This window comes from Calonectris borealis, chromosome Z (assembly GCF_964195595.1).
Source record: "Calonectris borealis chromosome Z, bCalBor7.hap1.2, whole genome shotgun sequence".
NCBI lineage: Eukaryota > Metazoa > Chordata > Aves > Procellariiformes > Procellariidae > Calonectris > Calonectris borealis.
The window spans coordinates 43,043,653-43,065,746 of NC_134352.1; the positions used below are offsets into that span (position 1 = coordinate 43,043,653).

A 22,094-nucleotide genomic window follows, 5' to 3' on the forward strand; every position below is an offset into this window, starting at 1 on the left:
AGCGGAAGGCGGGGTTTTCGCAGACGCCATTTTCTCTTCCTGCGACGGAGGTCGGTCTCGCTCTCCTTTGCTGCCCCCCGCTGCCTGCACCGCTTCCATCGCGGCTCCCGCCGGGCAGGTAAGAAGACCAGCCGGCCGTGGCGCGGCGGTGCGGGGCGGATGGCGGGTGGCGGCTGGTGCTGCCCTCCTCCTCCCGGCGGCCGGGCCTGTCTCGCCCTGGCCCTCACGGAGGGCGGGGTGGAGCGGAGGGCCGCCTTCCACCCTGACGGGCAGCGGCCTTACCCAATGGGGCGGCGGCGGGCCCGCGCAGAGGGGAGGCGGCGGGGCCAATCGCCTGGTGGCGCTGGTGGATGTGTGCGTTGGCGGTGGGGGCTGCTCCCCTTTCTCTCCCGTACGTGGTGGGGCCGGCGGCGGGCGCAGGTACGCGCAGCCCCGCGGCGAGGTGCAGCTGGGGCCGGCGAGGAGGGGGCGCTGCGTGCGCGCAGGGGGAAGAGGGGATACACAGGCCAGGCCGGGCCTTGCTGGCGCCAGCGGAGCTGCCGCCGTGCCCCTCTCGGCGCCCTGGCGTGACACAGCGATGCGGGAGGCCCGCGCGTCCCCTGTCGCGGGGCCTCTGTTCCTGGGAGCCGCCGCGCTCGGGGCTGCCGTGGGCTCCCGCAGGGACGGTGGTGGAATGGGGTGAGCGCTGCGTGGAGAAGGCGGAGAGCGTGGTGTCCCCGCCTCAGCTGACGCTGGGGGTAGCCCCTCAGGCGGCCGGGGGCAGTCTGGGGGCCCCAGGGGCCCACCGCGCCCCGAGGGGATGGCGAGAAGGGTGGCCGCTGTCCCTGCGGGCGGCCCTGGGCCCTGTGGCCCAGTGGCCCAGCCAGCGTGGCTCCCGGCGGGGCGCGGTGGAGCCCGGCAGCGCTAGCGGGTGCTCTTCAAGGGCGGGGGAGCGGCCGCCGCCGCCTTCCTGCGGCCGCCCTTGGTAACTCTGTGCCCGGGGCGAGTTGTCGGGAATTATGGCGGGCGAAGGGGAGGGCGCTCTCGGCCGCGGCCTGTGTGGAGGCGGACGCGGCCGTGGGAGGCCGACTGGTGAGAGCCCAGCGTCGCGGCCCGCCGCTTTTGCGGGCGGTCGCGGCGGCGGCGGCGGAGCTCCCTTGCCGGCGAGACTGTCCCGCTCCCCCGGCTGCGCTGGGACTCAGGCCGCCGGGCGCTTCCTTTGTGTCTCCCTGGGTAGAGGGGGGGTAAATCTCCCTGCGACCGCGTGGTGGTGGTGGCTTTTCCGCTCCCGGCTCCGCCTAGCAGCGGGCAGGCGCCATTACAGCGGCCGCCATTTCTGCGGGTCCCCGCCGCCGGCGAGGTGAGGCCGGGGCTGCGGGAGTTATGTAACGCCGCCGCTCCCCCGCTGGGAACCAGCCGGGCTCGCCGCCGCCGCGGCGGGCGGGCAGGGGAGGCCGTGCCGGCGGCGCGGCGTACGCCAGGGCCGCAGAGAGAGAGAGCGAGCGAGAGGGGCGGGCGGGAAGAGCCGCTGCGCCCCGGAGGGAGCGGGGCTGAGGCGCGCCGGCGTTTCCCAGCTCTTGTCTTATGTTTGTGGTAGCTGGTGCCGCCTCCCGCCTTTCGTGGCCGCTTTATCCTTTCCGTGTGTATAAAAACATGGCATTAGTCAGTTTAATCCAGCGACCTCGATATACCTATCAGAGCGCGGTAACTGAGAGCACCTTAGGTACAAGCGGCTAGGGGAGGTTTGGCGAGGCGGGTAAATACACGCGACTAGGGGAGACTAAGCCCTGAACAGTATATTACAGTTCACTCCCCACAGCTCTAAAATTCTTGGGATGGTTGGAAGTAGAATAACCGGGGACCGAAAGGGCTATTTAACCCGTGTAAAAATCTGCCCGGCCCCTCCCTACTGTCCCCCGCGTAACAGAGTTTTGGCAATGTCTGGCTGAGATTTCACTACCATAAAATCTGTGTGTCCCCGTTAGCTCACTTTAAGTGCCTGGAAAGACTAGCGTGTGCTGGGAAGGCAGTGCCTGCTGTTAGCCTGTACAAGCAGGGCAACAATTACAAATTAACAGCTGGCTTAGAGTATGTTTAAAAAAGTTAAATGCACCTCATTTTTTTTTCCTTTGTGGATACCAGAATGAGTGGCTACTATTTGTTGAGGCAATGGAAATTAATAATTACAAGGGGAAGTATATGATTGTTTGGCTGTCTTATCTGTGGAAATGAATTTTTTAAGAGAACAATTTGCAAAATTATTTCTTTTGTCTAGATTTCTCTCCAATGTGACTTACTAGTATTCCAAGATCAACTTAACAAAAGCAGGTCACAAATAAGATACCTATTTCAGCAAATCATAGTGAAGTTCAGCTGCTTTTGAGGTTCTTGGTTTTGTGTGTGGAGAGGATTATATGTAACTACAGAGGGGGTATTTTTAAAAGATTTTTTCCAGTGTTGCTATGAGCTGTAATTTATCTTTTGTCATCTATTATACTTGAGTGGAAGGCATGCTAAAATGCCTGCTAGTACGTTGGTAGAGAATTTATAAAACTAATGCTGACAACTACCATAATAGGACTTTTTTTAGTTTAAATTGTTTAGAACTAAACAGCAGGAGCAGATTGTTACGTAGTGTCCTTTAAAAAGTAAATCCAAGGCGTGTATCATGTAAAATAGGAGCTGGATGCAAGTTCACTTTAAGTATCTGAAAATAATTTATAGTAAATGTGGTTACTTAAAACTAGCATTTGCCCAAAAACTATAATTCAGACAGTAATTGTTTATCTGTAAGTTTACAGACTTGTCTGTTATCTCCTCTTAGTGGTGTGTTTGGCCTGGGTATGCTTTCATTTTTGTAAAGAAAAACTTTGCAGCAAAAGCTCAGGTCGAACCTCTGGTTTTTGGCTGTAGTGAGAGTCGGAGCTGTAAGTGAGCAGAGTCACAACTGATATATGCTGTTTTCATAGGCTCTTGAAGCAATAGGCTGTTGGATTTTGGTCCCGCCCAGAATACTTGAGTTTTTCTCTGCAAGGATATATAATAGCGGTAAGTTCTAGAAGCAGGCATTTCTTTTTGCTTTTTCCCTTTAGCACGATGTACGGTTTGCCTTTTCACAAAATAGATGTACCAGCTTTTTTATTCTTCAACAGGCTTTGCCTGCCCACCTAAGAAAAAAAGGCAATGGAGACCGAACAACAGGAAGAGACCTTTACCAACACAGAGACAAATGGTAAATTTTTTAAAGGACTGTTTCTTTCTAGAAAGAACCTCTTTAAGTTTCAGTGTTTCTAAATATTTTGTAATGCTTTAACTGTATCAAATGTTTGTATCAGCAGTAGTTTTGCATTCTGCATTAAGTCTTTTAATTGGACTGTATCATTACACATGCTTTCGAAGCATAAATGCATAATCTTTGTGTTGCTGTGTTTTAGACATGGGATAAGTAGCTGAAAGTTATGACTAGGGATTTGAAAATATTTCATAGTTAAATATTCAGTACTTGTGTGGAGAGTGTGAATATGTAAGAATACTATCAAGCATATCCATTAATTGCATTTTGTTTATTGCAGTTTTTACATGCAATAAACTTATGTGAAATACCTCTAAAGAGCTTCATGAAAAACTTCTTGGGCATAATTAGGGAGGAAGTGAGGGCATTAGTGTCGTTGATTCATGGCAATTTTTTCCAAATAGTACCTGAAGTGCTACTTTACTATTATTCCACCAGTATTTCGGTGTTGGACAAACCACATTTCAGCTTTTTGCCTGAAAGATTGTTCACAATTGTAAATTATAAATAAATACTAAGTGGGTAATGCTGCACCGCTTTAAACAGCGTGTCATGAATTTCTTACTGGCTGTGTGCAACATTCTCATTTAAACCACGGTTCATAGATTTTAAATGGATTTTCAGTAGCTTATTGATATGTAAGCTGTTGAAGTAAAAACTGTTTCCTTGCTGTGGATGCTCAGAGTAGGCGTCAGTGATTAGTGTTGGGCTAATAGGAAAGAATGCGTTAAGAATGCAGAGCATAAATTTGGCATGTGTTCCATTTTATTACGACTTAGAAAGTTAAATAAATGTTTGTGTTTCTCCCCTATGGACCTCTCTACAGGCAAACGTCCTGCAGAAGATATGGAGGAAGAGCAGGCCTTCAAAAGATCTCGAAACACGGATGAGATGGTTGAATTACGCATCCTGCTTCAGAGCAAAGTATGCTTTTTCACTTTTACTGGTTTTGCTTGTAGCATTGCTCAAGACAGTGGTGACCAAGTGTATGTTGGGATATATGTTTAGAAAGAATATGTACTTTATTTAATATGAGATACCTTATTAGGAATAATTTTAAGTGTGCGTGAATGGTAGTAAAAGCGTGTTGCAATGAAATTATCTTCAGTGTTCTTTTAAAGGGTAAGTCCCTAAGGATCAATACAGTTATTTTTAAAGGATGTACTTGCTGGAAAAATAGAGTAATAGAAATTACAAGGTGTTTCTACATTTGAGTGGAAGGTTGTTAATTTGAGGGGAATGACTGTGTATTAGTCTTTGGAAAGGAAGCAGTTCAGAGAATGATCAGCTAGTGATTGTAAATTAAATATGAGAGGTAAGACAAGAACTTCCTTAGGATTTTAGTAATTCTCTCAAACAGATCTACCAAACTTATTCAAATATATCAACAGGAAGAAATGTGGGATTAATGCTTCAGGGATTGCAATGATTTTGTTGATAAGTGTACATAGTTACGGTAAAGTTGCTATGTATGAATTTCCTCTTGTGTTTCCAGTTGTTACAGATGATTTGTACTTTCTAAAGTATCTCGGTCTTTTGTATTGGCATGGGGGAATGTTACCTTAACTCTGCGTGGCATTTCTGTCCAATAGTCAAGTTATATGGGGTACTGCGAGATGTTTTGCGTGCTGTTAGCATAATGTATGACCTGTGTAATAAAAGCAATACTTTTGCATGTAATCCTTGAAATAACCTGGTAAAAATATAGTTTGGCAATTACTCTTCTTGACTATCTGCCAGTTTATTCCTGTTGATGTTAGAAACTTGAAGTTAGTGGCTGTTAACATTGGCTTTAACCTTTTTCAGAATATACGGCTCTGAGAAGTCAGTTAAGTTACAGAGATATAAACCAAAATTAGCACTTGAAATTATCAAGAAATGTTTGGAGTGCAAAAGTGGAATTTGCAAACATATTCCTTAAAAAAAAAATTAAGGAAAAAAGAAAACTTGATCAAATAAATTAGGGAAATCATTGACCTCCATTACATTCATACAGTGTATTTTTTTGAGAGCTATAGTCTATGAGATTGCTTTAACACAGGCAGAATTGCCTAGAAACTTCCATTTGGAATTGAAATACTAGTTGGAAAACTGAATATCCTTCTCTCTTCTAAGTTCAGTGGTAAGAGCTGTTGGTCATTTTTTCCATTAACAAACTATCAGTTTGTTTCAATTTCATTTGGACCTTTCAAAAGCAGTGCCCACCTGCTCCCACCCCCTGGGCCAAAAGGGTAATGCAAAAATAGATTTACCATTCTTAGTCTTGAGTTCAAAAACGTAGTCTGTGCTGTGTTGGCATAACATAACTTCTGAAAACTATTTTCCAGAATGCTGGAGCAGTGATTGGAAAAGGTGGCAAAAATATTAAGGCACTTCGTACAGACGTGAGTATATATGAGTTCGAACTAATTTAACACCAATTCTTTCAGAGCACTACATCGAAAGCTTGATTGCGTGCATTTCTAGAAATGGGAGCAATTCAACTCTAGACATCAATAGTCTAGTTAAAAGCCATTTGTAATGATTGTTAGAGTAGATAACTTAGTTCTTCAATTTCTGTTGTAATTAAAACCCAGCTTGACTCGTGGGAGGAGAGATTTATATTAAATCTCTTCGCTTTTGAATAGGATTCCACTAAATTACACACTTCAAGTGAGTTAACATCCTAATTAGAAATATTGACAAAGCTTGAAACCCTTAATTGTACCATTTCCCATATGTGTGAATCAATTATAGTACTACCGAAACCATTGCAGGTGGCTGGCTTAAACCAGTGATACAGGAATTCTTTGACTTCCTTTAAAAAAGCAAACAAACGAAATGGTCCATCTGTTCTCTTAACAGCTTGCACATGAAGCACAAAAGCGTTAATGTTAAGGTTGCTTGATTTAAATATGGTTATAAAACAGTACAGCAACATTCTATTCTGTTACTTTGAAGCATTTTTAAATGGTCTTGACTTACTTGCCTATTCACATTTTACAGTGGGTTGACTCTTGTGATTAGACACATGCTCAGCGTTAATGTTGTGTATTTATAAAACTTGGCAACGCTTCTTAAATTCCATTTGTTTACACTCCTGTACTTAACATCAGCTACAATTTCAGCAGTTTTTCCGATCAAGACTCTGTTCAACACAAGATTTGGCAATATATCACTACAAATCAGTTCCAACTAAGTTCATAAACTACGGCAACTAGAGTTGAGGTTTAAGTTGAAATGGTTAGGAATCATACATACGCTCACTAACTTTGGCAGCTAGTTGGTTTTTTTTTTTAGGGTGTTTTTTTGTGGTTTTTTTTTTTTTGGTTTTTTTTTGAAGTAAATCAATATGTCACCTAAGTCCAGATAATTTAGATTGGTCTGGAAAACTAACTTTCCCGATTTGCCCAAGATTCTAGTAGTATCAATCTCGACAGGTTTTGTGTCTACCCTCATGAGCCAGCCTGCTACTGAAACGTCATATGTTAAAAGTAAAAAGTAGTTTAGTCAGATCAAGTGACTCATTTTTAAGGTCCATACTGTTAAGCCACAGTCGGTGTAGCAATCCGTTATTGTGTTAGTCTTCAGAACAACTTAAGCTTGTTTCATTAATTGAGAGTAATGAGTATAGTTTGTATTAAATTAAAATTTATTGCTTTTCCCCCTTTTCCCTCTCCTTGTTTTTTTGGCCATATATCTCCGTTGCCCATGTACTGGATCGACTTGCCCCTGCGTTGCCCACCATGACGTTGGCCCATCCGCCCCTGAACGCCCATGTGAAAACCCTGGTTGGCTATGCCCAAAAATGTGCTCGTTGCCAAACGGGTACCATACTTGACAACTTCCGATTGAATACCCATGCCCAATGCCAACATCCACGAACGCCAATGACCAATGCAGTACAATGCCAGTGTTTCAGTCCCAGACAGCAGTGGCCCCGAGCGGTATGTCCCAACAGTTTATGCCTCACTGCCTGATTAGAAAGAGAGAAATGTATTTTATTACCTGCCTTTGATATAATTAAATAGTATCCCCTTATAGACGGTGTATTGTTTTTTTTCAAGTTTTCTGTCTTATTTTCCCCATTAAGTCTTTTTGTCACTGAACTTTTACGTGAGTTGCCCACCCAAACAATCCACTAATTTTATTTCAATGGAAGGAGCACAGCTTCAAGTGTTGCATATTTGCTGCATTGTAAATCAAATTGTTTCAAAGTAGTCTCTCGCTCTGTCTTTGTGGCCCACCTTGCTCCCCTCAACATTGCCTGTTCATAATTATTTCTGATGAAATGCTAACTCTGGTTCACTTTCCTTCACTTCTCATTTGTTTTGTCTTTTTTTTGTCTTGCATTTGTATTTGTTTTCTCGGAGAGCCCATTAGTAATCTGATTTCTAACTGGTCTCATAACCTTACTCCAGATACAATGTTCACCACTTGCATATCCCCACTTTTTCTCTGAGAAGGTGTGCCAGTTTTACCAATGTAATAGCGAGGGTATCCTAAATTAGTGGTGGCGGGGAACATGAATATTCACTTCTACTTTCAGTTCTGCATCAATTTCTTGCCCACTTAATCTGAGCCCTTCCAAAAGCCCATTCTGTCTTTCTTTCTCTCTCTCTGCAAGACCTACCTAATCTTAAATTTATCATGCATATATATTGGGCATAAACAAAGATGCATGTGTTGTAAATTGAGCAAAGAGGTTTACTTTAAATGGGGAATATTAATTGTAAGCTCTTCTGTGTAGTAAATCTTGCTAGAATTTTGTGTATGATAATGAAAAAAATTTACTACTTCTTCTTCTTTTCCACCTTCTCCATATTGTCTGGCATTATGGCCTCCAACAGCATCTTGAGTATAAGTGCAGATATAGAGACAATTGGAGAAATCTTGAAGAAGATTATCCCTACTTTAGAAGAGGTATGTCTCTTAACATTTGTTTCTTTTCAGAGATTAGCTTTTGAAACAAGATGGTTCTAGATTAATTGCCTCTTTTTAAATACTGGAAATTTGAAAATAAAAGACAAAAGCCTTTTAAAGAAGGGTTATGGCTCTCATACTACATGTTGGCATTTTTTTGGTAGAGGATAGAGTCAGTCACTATTTATTAAATTAATGTTTCGAACAGCCTCCCCCCTTTCAAAATACTTGCCTCCTGACTTGTTTCGTGCCCATTTTGAAATTATTGTATTGTAATTTGTATCATGCGTTGGCTTTGTAAGTAAGAGTGTTGCACTGTTTGATACCTTCTTAAATTTGGGTAGAAAGTGCAATACAATGCCATAAATAAGGAAAACTGATCTGACATCATTTTATGTTGAGGAGAGGTGCTTAAATAATTGTGATCCTATCAAAGGAAATACAGGATTACAATTCAGCCATAAATCAAGTCATAGCATTGTGTTTGGACAAAAAACTTAACAAAACCTCAAATATTTTAAATTTTTGTGTGACTAATATTTTGTTCTTTTCCTTGTATGCATCTTTCTTACAGTATCAACACTACAAGGGCAGCGACTTTGACTGCGAATTAAGACTTCTTATTCACCAAAGTTTGGCAGGAGGAATTATTGGTGTCAAGGGTGCTAAAATTAAAGAACTCAGAGAGGTACTTATTTCCTGGTCTTCTGAGATTTGGTTTTTGTTAAGTAAACAACTTAGTGTTTTGTGTTCATAAAGGGCAAATGTAAGTATCTTCTGTGCAGCAGTTCCTTCAGAACATACTGCATACATGATTTCGATGGTCTGAGATGGCTCTCTGAGTTGCAACTTTCTTGCAAACCCTCAGAAGTAAAGTTGTCATTGATGATAGAGCCTAGGACTTCTTATCAAGCTTTCACGCAGTATTTGTGGTAGAGTAATGTTTTTAAAAAAGGGTGGTTTTTTGGTTTTTTTTTTAAATTAAATGGCATTCATCACTCCTTCTAGAATGAACTGCTGCATAGACTAGATTTATTTGTGTGGTTGGACATGCAAAATGGTTTAGGGTGAGAATGCATCTCCACAAACTCTTACGATGATAATTCAATAGATACCTGAATATTAGTATAAAAGGGCTTTATTTTTATAATTGTTTTTTAATTCTACCTCCTAGAAGACCATTGTTTTCTTTCCATGAAGAAATGAGATTTTAAAAAGCTAATGGTCTCTGTGAACTCAAAACACCTCTGTTTTCTGTCCTTTCTTGTCATTGTGTCAGAGGCAATTTCAGGTCAGTTCAGGTATAGGCTGATACTTGTTTGCATGGGTTGAGAAAGGCAAGATAACTAGACATAATCCAAGCAACATCACTGTCTGGCATCCAAAAAGGAGAAAACTGAACTTTTTTCCTCTTCATACAAAACTATGTCAGCACAAATCTTAAAAAAATGTAATCTTAAAAACTAAATTTGTTGTGAGAACTCAGAAGCGAGCATGCACTTAAAATGGCTGGGAATTTAATTGTCTTTTGGATTGTTTCTTTTAAAACGTTTTAATGGGTTTATATAGACAATCTTGGATTTTTTTTTCTTCAACAGAACACTCAGACCACCATTAAGCTTTTCCAAGAGTGTTGTCCTCATTCTACTGACAGAGTGGTGCTTATTGGTGGAAAACCTGATAGAGTCGTTGAATGTATCAAGATTATCTTGGATCTTATCTCTGAGGTAATGTTTATTAAATTTATTTTAGTCTTTCATTGGCATTCATGAATGTTAGGGATCATTTGGATGAAAAACGGTATCTCTCAGTTTCTGTTTTGAATTCAGTACCTTCTGCTTTCGCAGTAACAGTGATTGACTGTTACCACCTTTTGAAACTATTTCTGTTCTCTAGAATTGGCGTACACCTTATGGGGGAGGAAAGCCAATTTTTGGTAGTAGTGGGCCATTATTCATGCTTTGCATATCATTAAGATGCAAAAATTGAAGAGGAAGGGAGAAAAAATGTATATTAATTCAATTAAATATGCCAGTTGTAATAGTCCTAATTGGCTTGGGGGGGATTCTTTTTTTGTTTGTTTGTTTTAGTCTCCGATTAAAGGACGGGCCCAGCCTTATGATCCCAATTTCTATGATGAAACATATGACTATGGTGGCTTCACAATGATGTTTGATGATAGAAGGGGACGTCCAGTAGGCTTTCCGATGCGTGGAAGAGGAGGTTTTGACAGAATGCCCCCTGGTCGTGGCGGCCGACCTATGCCTCCATCGAGAAGAGATTATGATGATATGAGCCCTCGCAGAGGACCTCCACCGCCTCCACCAGGTCGTGGTGGTAGAGGTGGCAGCAGAGCTCGTAATCTTCCTCTTCCTCCTCCACCACCTCCTCGTGGCGGGTGAGTTATTGCCTAAATGCATTATACAAAACTCATGTTGTGTACACATCTGCTGAACCATGTTCATCTCTCCAGTGTTTTTCTCATGCTTCCATGTGGGTAGTCATTATGCAGGACTGAGTGTGTATTAGACCAGAGTATTTTAAAAAGTACTGGAATTTAATTATTTGCTGCACTGTAGTAATCTACCAGAACTATAATCAGTAGTTCTGAAACCTTTATGTCATTCAGTACTTGGCTAGAGTAGTTTGAAATTGTATGTGAACATGAATGTGAAAATTTAAATTAGAATAGGTAAATTCTATATAAATAGATAAATAGACAGTTTATAACGCAATTCTCGTGCTCCTGTTTTTTTCATTTTAGAGATCTTATGTCCTATGATCGAAGGGGCAGACCGGGAGACCGTTACGATGGCATGGTACGAGTTTAAAATTTGCCTTGTTCTTGTAAGCACAGTTAGCATGCTCACTGTCTGAAGATCTGTTGCTGAACACATGCACTTAAGTGTGAGACAGCACGGTTCTGATGATACAACCGAAATGCTTTGTCTGTACAAATGGTCCCTCCTGTGGAGAAATGTTTGGTGTGTAAGCGGTATCTGAGACATGATCTATTTTCTTTCTTTCCTTCCTGCCATCAGAAATGATACAGAAAGTTTGACTGTTCTCAACCCTGTAGGTTTTCTTCCACTGCCCGTCTTTTAGATTTTCTAATCAGAATGACAGAAATAGGAATTGGGAGGCTTTTCAGGCAAAGAAAACACGTGAAAACAACGTTCTGCGAAATTCTTTGATTCATAGAAGCGTTCTTAACACTAATGTTGGAAAACACGAGTATAGATAGAGTAATACAAATTATAGTATCTATGAAGAACTCTAGTTGATCTCGAAGGTGATTGCTCTTTTGAATCAATTCTTGTCTATTTGCTGGTTTCTCTGTCTGCAAAAAATGCACTGTAATTGCAAATGTTTTGGAGCTAGGGCCACTGCTAAGTTGAATCCTAAACTAAATTAGGTACATTCAACTATATTAATGCTAATATTTGCTGAGAAGAAAAATCTCTCGTAGCATGTGGAAGCTTAAAAAAAGGTGTAAAAGTATTTTTCCACATTGTATTCTAAAATGCAACTTCCCAGCAGTCATCTGCTGTTGTACTAGATACCTCTTTCCTGGGAAGAGAAATCATATGTGTCTGGGAGGTAAATCTCTGTATCTTCTATTCTCCTCTGGATTTGTTTGGCACCTTCTTTAAGATTACAGGTGAGACAAGTTTTTTTTTTTTTTTCCTTCTAAATGAATGGAAGAGAAAGGAGTGGAGAAGAGCTATGAAATAGGCTACCTAAATAGGCTTTACACATTTCCTCCTTCTTGGGAGTAAGAGGTATTGGAAGTACGTATTGCAAGAATGTCACATGCTTACTAGAAATACTAAAAGGAAAGATTTGCACACAGTTACAAAAAAAAAGTGTTACCCATGCCACTCTACATGTTAAGAAACTGGAGGAATTGGGAAGATTCCTTATTTGTAGTTGCATGTTTTCAAAGCTCAGTTCTTGTGTTCTTATATTTGCAGCTTATAAAGCCAGTGCTAGAGCATATAAACTGAGCAGCCTGCCCTTCTTTGGCTATCTGGTTGAGCACAATCTTGCTGAGCTGGACTGTCGAGCACCAGTGTGTTCTATTTTTATTCCATTCCAGCTAGAATAGAAACTCCATTTTGACTTCTGTTTAGCCTGACTTTGTCAGGTTGATCTTTGCTTTCTTGACATGAGTTCCTACAAATAAGTGGACTCATCTCTGTTCATTTTTTCGTTCCAAAAAGCAATTGTGGTTTGTGGAATAAGTAATGCATGGGAAAGGCTACTCTCAGAGAGCAGAAGTGCTCTTTCACATAGATTCTATTTTACATAGATGCAATAAAAGGCAAGAATAGACGCTTCTCAGGTGAACATCTCGAAAATCATGGAAATGTTGAATGTACAGAAATAATCTCCCCCCCCCCCCAGTTCTCTTTTCCGCTAAAGGCAGAAAGATTGAGTTAGAATCATAGAATCATACAGGTTGGAAAAGACCTCTAAGATCATCGTGTCCAACCGTCAACCCAACACACCATGCCCACTACACCATGTCCCTAAGGGCCTCATCTACACGTCTTTTAAATACCTCCAGAGATGGTGACTCCACCACTTCCCTGGGCAGCCTGTTCCAAGGTCTGACCACTCTTTCAGTAAAGAAATTTCTCCTAATGTTCAATCTAAACCTCCCTTTGTGCAACTTGAGGCCATTTCCTCTCGTCCTATCGCTAGTTACTTGGGAGAAGAGACCAACACCCACCTCGCTACAACCTCCTTTCAGGTAGTTGTAGAGCACGATGAGGTCTCCCCTCAGCCTCCTTTTCTCCAGGCTAAACAACCCCAGTTCCCTCAGCCGCTCCTCATAAGGCTTGTGCTCCAGGCCCTTCACCAGCTTCGTTGCCCTCCTCTGGACACGCTCCAGCACCTCCATGTCCTTCTTGTAGTGAGGGGCCCAAAACTGAACACAGGATTCGAGGTGCGGCCTCACTAGTGCCGAGTACAGGGGCACGATCACCTCCCTGCTCCTGCTGGCCACACTATTTCTGATACAGGCCAGGATGCCGTTGGCCTTCTTGGCCACCTGGGCACACTGCCGGCTCATGTTCAGCCGGCTGTCAATCAGCACCCCCAGGTCCTTTTCCTCTGGGCAGCTTTCCAGCCACTCTTCCCCAAGCCTGTAGCGTTGCAGGAGTTTGTTGTGGCTGAAGTGCAGGACCCGGCACTTGGCCTTGTTGAACCTCATACAGTTGGCCTCAGCCCATGGATCCAGCCTGTCCAGGTCCCTCTGCAGAGCCTTCCTACCCTCCAGCAGATCAACACTCCCACCCAGCTTGGTGTCGTCTGCAAACTTACTGAGGGAGCACTCGATCCCCTCGTCCAGATCATGGATAAAGATATTGAACAGGACCGGCCCCAGTACTGAGCCCTGGGGAACACCGCTCGTGACCAGCCGCCAACTGGATTTAACTCCGTTGACCACAACTCTCTGGGCTCGGCCATCCAGCCAGTTTTTTACCCACCTGTCTAGGCCGTGAGCCGCCAGCTTCTCTAGGAGAAGCTGTGGGAGACAGTGTCAAAGGCCTTACTGAAGTCCAAGTAGACCACATCCACTGCCTTTCCCTCATCCACTAGGCGAGTTGTTCAGGACCTTTAAAACTGGATGCTGAACTGTGAATTTTCTGGAATTCCAGAGGTATGACAGTATTGACAGCCTTGTAAATGCTGAGATGAGAAACACCCATTTTGATTTTAAAAGATAGGTTAATTCCCCTTGCCCATGCAGAGTCACCCACTTAAGAAGATACTTGTCTGTTAGCCTGGCTTACAGTTGTAGTTTAATTACGCACTGCTGTTGAAAGAGTTCATTTGGTTTATAATCTCTGTTCTGAAGCTTCTTCCTGAAGGACAGACTTGTATTGTTTCTCTGTTAACAGAGCTATATATTTCAGTGTGTAACTACTCCAAATCAAATGTCTGTGGACCATAAGGGCTATCCTGACAGTTGAAAAAACCTGAATGTATTTCCAGTATTCCTTTTTTAACACCCTCATCCTCAGGGGTGTTTCAGATACATAAATGCACAGATACCAGTGGGAGGGGTGGAAAATAAAGTGGACAAGCACATAAAGTCATTTTATCCCCTCACCTCTTTTTCAATTAACTGATCAGGTACTAAAATTTTCAAAGTACTAAAAACTTTAAAATCTGAGTTAATAGAGACTTAAATCAGAATGTCTCCTGTTAAGTGGACTGTCTCTTCACTGATTTCCATGTCTTCAGACTTCTAAGGTGCTTTTGCTCCTTCAAATGCTTCCTGGTTCCTGATCTTTTTTTTAAACTTACACGTGTGTATACATACACGTATGTCTTGATGTATAAAACTTGAATAAAGGCACATACACTTAAAAAAAACCCAAAACATTCTTCATGTTTAAGAGATGTGACAATAACAAGCATGTAAAAAAACAGTAAAGGAAGAATGTATGGCAGCTCTTCTATTTATCCATGCAGGTGCTGGAAGAAAGTAACAAATTTTTCACTCTTAGGTCATTCTGTTAAAAAACAGAGAAAATTATGATAAAAGAATTTGACATCGGTTAGGACTGCATGCATTTTTTTTCGTTAGATGTAAAAGTTAAGCTTTTTGCTTCATCCAACCAGTGTGCCATCTGGTTTTTATTCTAGCACCAGTAGTCACTAGCACAAATAAATGAGTGTGTAGAGTACAATATTCTGTTACGTGTGTTAAGATACCCTGTTTGAGAAGCTGGTTTTAGAGTGCACAAATGAACATCAATTGCTAAAATTGTAGAATTCTGAAAGAAATAAATGCTATATATCACATGTTGTAGAAACATAATTAAATTTCTAATATAGTCAGCAGTAGATTGTTAGTCTAGTTATTGGCTATATGAGGTATATGGAAATGAATTGGTAGAACATGAGAAGCAGTGTCCTTCCTGTTTGACCTGCTGTTGGCATAGAGATAATCACTGACAGTTACTTGTTTCAATCTTACTAAACCTTCATTTTCTAATGCATGGCAGAAATAAAAGATTTTTCTAACGGACAGCAGGAGTAAAAGATTTTGATATATAGTGGCACTCGAAGGTGTTCTAAAAGACAAAAAGCAAGCTTGTTCAAGCTTTGCTCTGCCATTAGCTGTCTGACCCTCTTTGTTAGAGGAAAAATCTGTTTACACCACAGAAAGGAGGGGAAAGTGAGTGTGACCACTTACAGTTTCCTCAAAGTGAAATTAAAAAGGAGTGAGTGTTGAAAGTGGTCTAAATCACATACTTTTAAGTCTTTGTTGTAGTATAAATATTTCTCTGTACCAGTATGTATTGTATTTGCTTACCGAGTTACTTGTAAGTCTGCATGACATGGTCTTAATTTAGATTTCTTTCCTCTTTTCCTCCTATTGTGTTGTGTCTGGAAGATGATGCAGTGTCACGTGGATGCCTGTGACGACATGCAGCCACCAGAGTTGGTGAGTGTGCTCAACCTTTTTTTGAAAACTGCTTTATTGAACAGGTTAAGTGATAACGGGAATTTCTTGAGCGTAGTCAGTGGCAACTTGCACCTACTGAAAATCACAAAGCTGTCCTTCTGACTCAGAATTTATTGGCAGTTAGTTTTTACAGTGTGTCTTGTGCTCACAGGTAATGTTAATAGAAATGTGGAAGTATGCAGCAGCACAGCCAAAAGAGAGGAGCTTTTCTCTACCTCTTTTTGCCTCTTTTACATCCCATTTTCGTGTTGCAAATAGTAACTTTCTTCATAACAGATGCACTGTAGATGCATGTATTTAGGATATATATTTTGTATTAACTTCATAATTTTGTGTTTTCTCATATTTCAAACAGCAGATGTTAAAAGTAGCGTCTTATATTTGTGGATAAACTATTATACTTTACTTATCAATGTATTTGAAAATATACCATTTGATCAGATAGGTTTTGGGAAGGGAAGTTATGGGGTTCATCAGGTGTTCATGCTGTTTAGAAAATGGCGAAGTGCTGCCAAATATTAAACATCAGTTCTTAGCTTACATAAGCAATTACTTTTGCTGTGTTTAACTCATCTGCTGTCCTGTAGTCTGGGGAGGCAGAAATGATCACGGAAAGGATTGTTCTTTAAAACAGATTAGCCCAGAAAGGGATCCTATGGCAAGCATCAACAGGAATATGTCTGTGCGTATGTAATGTGCTCTGAAGCAGAGTCCTTCATTCTCTTGTATTTTGGACTCCACTAGAAGCTCTGTTATGTTATATTACAATCTGTATTGCTAAGTAACATGATTATAGGTTGTTTAGAGACAGAGGATAAGCTCAACTCTTTGGTCTTAAGTAGTTTCCGTTTTGATCTTCTAAAAAGGTAGCAGGTAAAGAGTATTTTGGGAAAAGTTGTTCTGTTACAACTTCTGTGAACAAGTAGTTGTGGTTGGTTGAACTTGGCTGGCTGCCAGGTGCCCACCCAACCACGCTCCCACTCCCCCTCCTCTGCACAATGAGGGGAGAAAGTAAGACGGAAAAGCTTGTGGCACAAGATAGGGAGATCACTTACTAATTACCATCATGGGCAAAACAGAGTTGACTATGGGAAGATTAATTTATTGCCACTTAAAAATAGAGTAGCATGGCGAAAAACAAAAAGGAAAACTAAAAACACCTTTCCCCCACCCTTTACTTCTTCCCACGCTCAACTTCACCCCTTCATTCCGTACTCTTCTACTTCCTCCGCCATGAGTGGTGCAGGGCGCGTGGGGAATGGCAGATTGCAGTCAGTTCATCACACTTTGTCTCTGTTCCTTCCTCCTCACACTGTTCCCCTGCTCCAGTGTGGGGTGCCTCCCATGGGATACAGTCGTTCACAAACTACTCAAATGTGGGTGTCTCCAATGGACTGCAGTTCTTAAAGAACTGCTCCAGTCTGGGTCCTCTTCATGGGGTACAATCCTTCAGGAACAGACTGCTCCAGTGTGAGTCCCCCACAGGCCACAGGTCCTGCCAGGCGCCTGCACCTGCACCTGCATGGGCTGTCCACAGGCTGCAGCTTCCTTCAGGGCATGTCTACCTGCTCCCAGCATATAATCCTCCATGGGCTGCAGTGTGGCTGTCCACTCCAGCATGGTTCTTTCCATGGGCTGTAGGAGAATCTCCATACCTGCACCTCTTCCCCTTCCTTCTTCACTGTTGTGTCTTACAGCGTTTTTCTTTCACTTTTTTCCCCTCCTCGCTCATCTCACAACCAGTGCACACTGGGGATTTTTTACCTTTTCTTAAATGTTATCACAGAGGGTAACATTTAACAGTGCAACCAGCTTTGCCAGTGGTCTCAGCTTTAGGCAGCAGTGGGTCCATTTTGGTGTTGGCTAGAACTGATTGGCTTTGTCTGGCGCAGGGGCAGCCCCTGGCCTCTTCTCACAGAGGCCAGCCCAGCAGTCTCCCAGAAGTTGAATTCTGGAGAACTGTGTGTATTTATTCTCAGCTTCTGTAGGAAAGTTTAAGAACGGGATCTTGTGCACTTAGAAGGCATTAGATGAAATGAAGCACTTGATGTCGAATCCTGGTTTACAAATCCTAAAAATAAAAAGAGGCTAGGAATGCTCGTTGCAGTGATTTCGGTTTTGGTATATGGTGGTTTTAGCAGAACAGAAGTGACTCATGTCATGATTGTCTGTTCTAAGATACAAAAGATTGTAGCATAGTCTGAATTGAGAGACAAGTTACAGAGCTATTCTTAAGAGCTTTGTTTTTTTCCTTGAAGACGTAGATGAAGTAGGAGGATTCACAGTCACTGGGTAAACTTTCTGTCCCAAAACCGGAGGCTTGAGTCTCTCCTGAGCTGTACTGGTAGCATTAATAAGGCTGTACTCTGATCTTTTCGTTTGAATGTTCCTTTAGTCCGAGGGTCAGGAGTAGGTCAGCATTAAGAGCTCTCTACCAGCAGCTGAATTAGTGAGACTGCTTGGTAAACTGGTATAGCTGGATCCTTTATGTCATTTTATGCCTTAGTCCTAGAGGTTTTGATGGGGCAGGATAAGAGGTTAATGAGATTTCCCCCACCTGCCCCTTTTGTTTCTGCTCTGCCCTCTTTGCATGCCTCTCAGCATGCCTTTGGTGGCACAACACTGCTGTATTTATAGTAAGGTTGGGTGTTGGGATTTTTGCATAAAATAGGCTCAAAATTAACAATATGATACTTAAAATGAAAATATGTTAATGAAGCGTGGCTATTCACTGTTTAAGTTTTTTTTCTCTTTCTCTTACAGTTTGAAGGTGGCTCTGGATATGGTAAGTTTTTATGTAGAACCTTTGCATGTACTTCATTATGTAGTTATTAAAGGGCTTGATGCATACGTTTAAATCAGACTATTCTTATGCAGGGGGGCGTGGTTCATATGGAGACCTTGGTGGACCCATCATCACAACACAAGTAACGATTCCCAAAGATGTAAGTAAAGTTTACTTGCTTTCAACTTACGTTTTCTCTTTAAAAAAAAAAAAAAAAAGTGGAAATAAAAAGTCGCAGCCTTTTCTCATACTGTATAAGTACATCAGAAGTATTTAGGGTGCTTGATAAACAATGTTTTTAAAACAAATGTTTCTAAATCACCAAAAGTCTATTCTTCGGATGTTTGTTTTGTGTCTTCACTTTACGGACACACTAAACAATTTTAGTAATTGTTAATATTCAGTAATAGAGGTGGTCTGTGTAACCTGTTTTTGCAAATGACCAACTGGTTCTCCAGTTTTATCCACCTGTGTTTATACAATGAATATTGCAGGGTATGTTTTGAGGCTGTAAAGAAGTAAGCTTCCATTGCAACTCTTAAAAGTAAACTTAGGGAAGCTACTGAAACACTGCTGTAATTTCGTAACTGTTTTTAGAAAGAAAGTTGTATCAGGAAATGAATGTTTGCTTTCTCCCCTAGTTGGCAGGATCTATTATTGGAAAGGGAGGCCAGAGAATCAAACAAATACGTCATGAGTCAGGAGCTTCGATCAAAATTGATGAACCATTAGAAGGCTCAGAAGATCGGATAATAACTATTACAGGAACACAGGACCAGATACAAAATGCACAGTATTTACTGCAGAACAGGCAAGTTAAAGTGTAATGTTGTCCCTACTGTCAATTTTAAACTGACTTGTACATTCTAAAGCTGCTCTTCTCTGTGATACAGTTTTTAGAAGGCAGGTTTTAAGTAACTATTTGAACCTAACCTAGTTCTGCCTTGATTCTCTTCCGTTCTCTATTCTAATTAAAATGAAGACACCCTCAAAACTAATCTGTCTGGAGGACGCCTTAACCAAGCCTTAACTCTCATTTCGCTGGTGAAAACTGCTGCAAAAAACTACTTGTAATAAATTACATAGAGCCTGTAGAAAATATAGAAGATTTCAGTGGATGTTGGTCTAGTTCTGTGTGGAAGACTAGTGATTTTGTTGTTTTTAGATAACTAAATTGACAACAAATCACAGTCTGCCATATGGCACAGATCATGCCTCTACAGGATAAGTTGAAATCTATTTGGTGCTGTTATGCAGCATTTCACACCTTGCTGACATTACTTTGTCTTTTCTGCCAAATACTAACAGCTTCAGATTTAATTTGCTTAGTTTTATTAACATGTTGGCTGTCATAGCAGATTTTAATGTTTTAACTTGAATGCTTGGCTTTAGATTACTAATACTTAAATGTGCCTAAAATATATTAATATACCTATAATTATTAGCCATTAATCTTTTAAAATTATTTACTTTTAAATGTATTAGGAATTTGTAATTTAATCTGCTCTAAGAATGTCATTGTGAATGTTGATGCAAGATGTATGGTCCATCATTCTAATACATGCTTTTTTCTTTTTCTTTTATAGTGTGAAGCAGTATGCAGATGTTGAAGGATTCTAATGCAAGATTATTTTTTCTTTTTTATAGTGTGAAGCAGTATTCTGGAAAGTTTTTCTAAGACTAGTGAAGAACTGAAGGAGTCCTGCACCCTTTTTTTTTTATCTGCTTCTGTTTAAAAAGCCAACATTCCTCTGCTTCATAGGTGTTCTGCATTTGAGGTGTAGTGGAATCTTTGCTGTCCACCAGATGTAATGTTTTAGTTCCTTAAAAATATGTGGGGGGGAAAGGGCGCACGAGACTAACATTGAAATTTTGAAGCAGCAGCAGAGAGAGTGAATTTTATTTTTGTTCATTGTTGGTGGTAAATTGTAATGTTTTTCTGTAACTGTTGTGAACACCCTGCTTTATGTACACTGTATTTTTTTTGAAGGGGGGAGAATACTGGTAGTCCACATGTCCCTGGCGTCCTTTGAGAGCAGTGTGCAGAATGTAATGCTCTTTTGTAAGAAACGTTTTATGATTTTTAAATAAATTTAGTGAACCTATTCTTGGTGGTCATTCTTCTTCAGATACATGTAAGGTAATATCTAAAATGGATACACCCTTCCCCCCCCCCCCCCCCCAAGAAAATGCATAAATGAAAGTTGCTGTTAAGCTTGCTCTTCTGCTTCTTTGATATAGATGGAGTTATGTGGGGTTTTTTGACAAATTAAAGAAACTGTGTGAAAACAATGACTCTGCTTTGCTGTTTGGGAAAAAATGCAAAAATATTCATGCAAATGTTGTGTAAAACTTGAAATTTTTGCAAGTGTTTGGCCCTCTTTGCAGTACATATATATATTGGTGACAGTATATAAATAAAATATTTTAAACCTTTGTGATGTCACTGAGTAAACAATGGTAAAGTACACCTGGTTATAGACAGCTTGCTTAATGCAGATAACACTGTTAGAAATGACAGTTGCTGTACCATTACTGAATGAATTATAGTGGTTTTCTGAGCTTTCATTTGTATGAGGTAGAAATTCTTATAAATCGGCAAATTGATGGTATCTAACTCTGTAACTTGTTTTTCATTGTATGCAAAACTTAAAACTTCTTTGGTTTCCCTGTTGTATGTTGAATTCCATAGGAATTATTTGTGAGAAATTAAAAAATATACAGCCTCTGGATATCTCATGTAATACCTTGGCATTTGTATTTATAGTTTACAGGTTTTAATTTCACTTCCTGAATAAAAACAAATTTAAAAATGCAAGTGTGTTGTACATATGGATAGGGCGGGTCCAGACTAAGTGTGGATTCTTTTACTGTTTTTTTTGGGGGGGTTCCCCCCCACCCTGGGTTCTGTAACATTTCACTTCGCTTTTTCTAATGGTGTGGGGGGCAATTCCTGTCCGAGTAAGCGGCTACTCTTTAAAATTCAATGGGGCAGGCACGGAGCCGGGAGGTCACGTGTCGGGCTGAGCTCCGGGGCAGAGCCGTGATCAGCCCTCGGAGCGGGGAAGCCGCCCCCCGCCGCTGTCTGCCTGCGGGAAGGAGCGGGGCGGCGGCCGGCTCCGGCTGGGCCCGCCCGCAGGTCCGGCACCGGCTGGGGGGGCCAGGACGAGCTCGAGGCAGACGGCCGCGAGCAAGGCGCAGGTTCGGGCACACCGCAAGCGAGCCCCCAACTCGGGTGCGGGTCGGGGGTTTTTTGTTTCTTAATGGGGAGGAGAGCTCCGCAAGTATCACCGTTTGCTTGCCTTTTTTTTTTTTCCTTCGCTTCAGTGATGCGGCGCTTTCGGAAACGGTCCTTGCCAGGAAGCCGGGCACGGCGCGGCAGGATTTTGGGGGATGTTCCTAGAATAACCGTCCGTGACCTCGGCTGCGCCACGGTTTTGGGTCAGTCTGGGGCTCGGGGTCAGCGCGCACCCTCCCCCGCCTCTCCGCTCTGCCCGCCGCGGCCCGCCTCCCCTGCTGCCCCCACAAGCCGCCCGACCCCGAGGGGGCGTGCGGGGGTGCGGGTGGCGCGTCCGACTTTACCGTACCCGCAGCTCAGGGCCGGCTCCGCCGTGCGGGCTGAACACCTGCGCCCCACGCGGGGCTCCTTT

General features: G+C 42.1%; 1 protein-coding gene across 15 annotated transcripts; it reads left to right on the top strand.

Moving 5' to 3' along the window:
• The first annotated feature begins 8 nt into the window (after positions 1-8).
• Positions 9-20,549, top strand: HNRNPK (heterogeneous nuclear ribonucleoprotein K). 15 transcript variants are annotated; one of them, XM_075137675.1, is made up of 16 exons: positions 9-118; positions 2,949-3,027; positions 3,132-3,211; positions 4,098-4,195; positions 5,599-5,655; positions 7,154-7,197; positions 8,101-8,173; positions 8,748-8,861; positions 9,772-9,900; positions 10,264-10,571; positions 10,938-10,992; positions 15,588-15,638; positions 18,423-18,444; positions 18,522-18,604; positions 19,086-19,255; positions 20,031-20,549. In XM_075137675.1, exons 3-16 carry the CDS (start codon positions 3,163-3,165, stop codon positions 20,062-20,064), a joined length of 1,287 nt encoding a protein of 428 aa, XP_074993776.1. In that variant the 5' UTR covers positions 9-118; positions 2,949-3,027; positions 3,132-3,162; the 3' UTR covers positions 20,065-20,549. The 15 variants fall into 15 exon arrangements, with proteins under 15 accessions (XP_074993776.1, XP_074993781.1, XP_074993769.1 ...); XM_075137680.1 differs by having other exon boundaries at positions 20,092-20,549; XM_075137668.1 differs by having other exon boundaries at positions 3,132-3,210; positions 4,085-4,195.
• Positions 20,550-22,094: the final 1,545 nt, after the last annotated feature.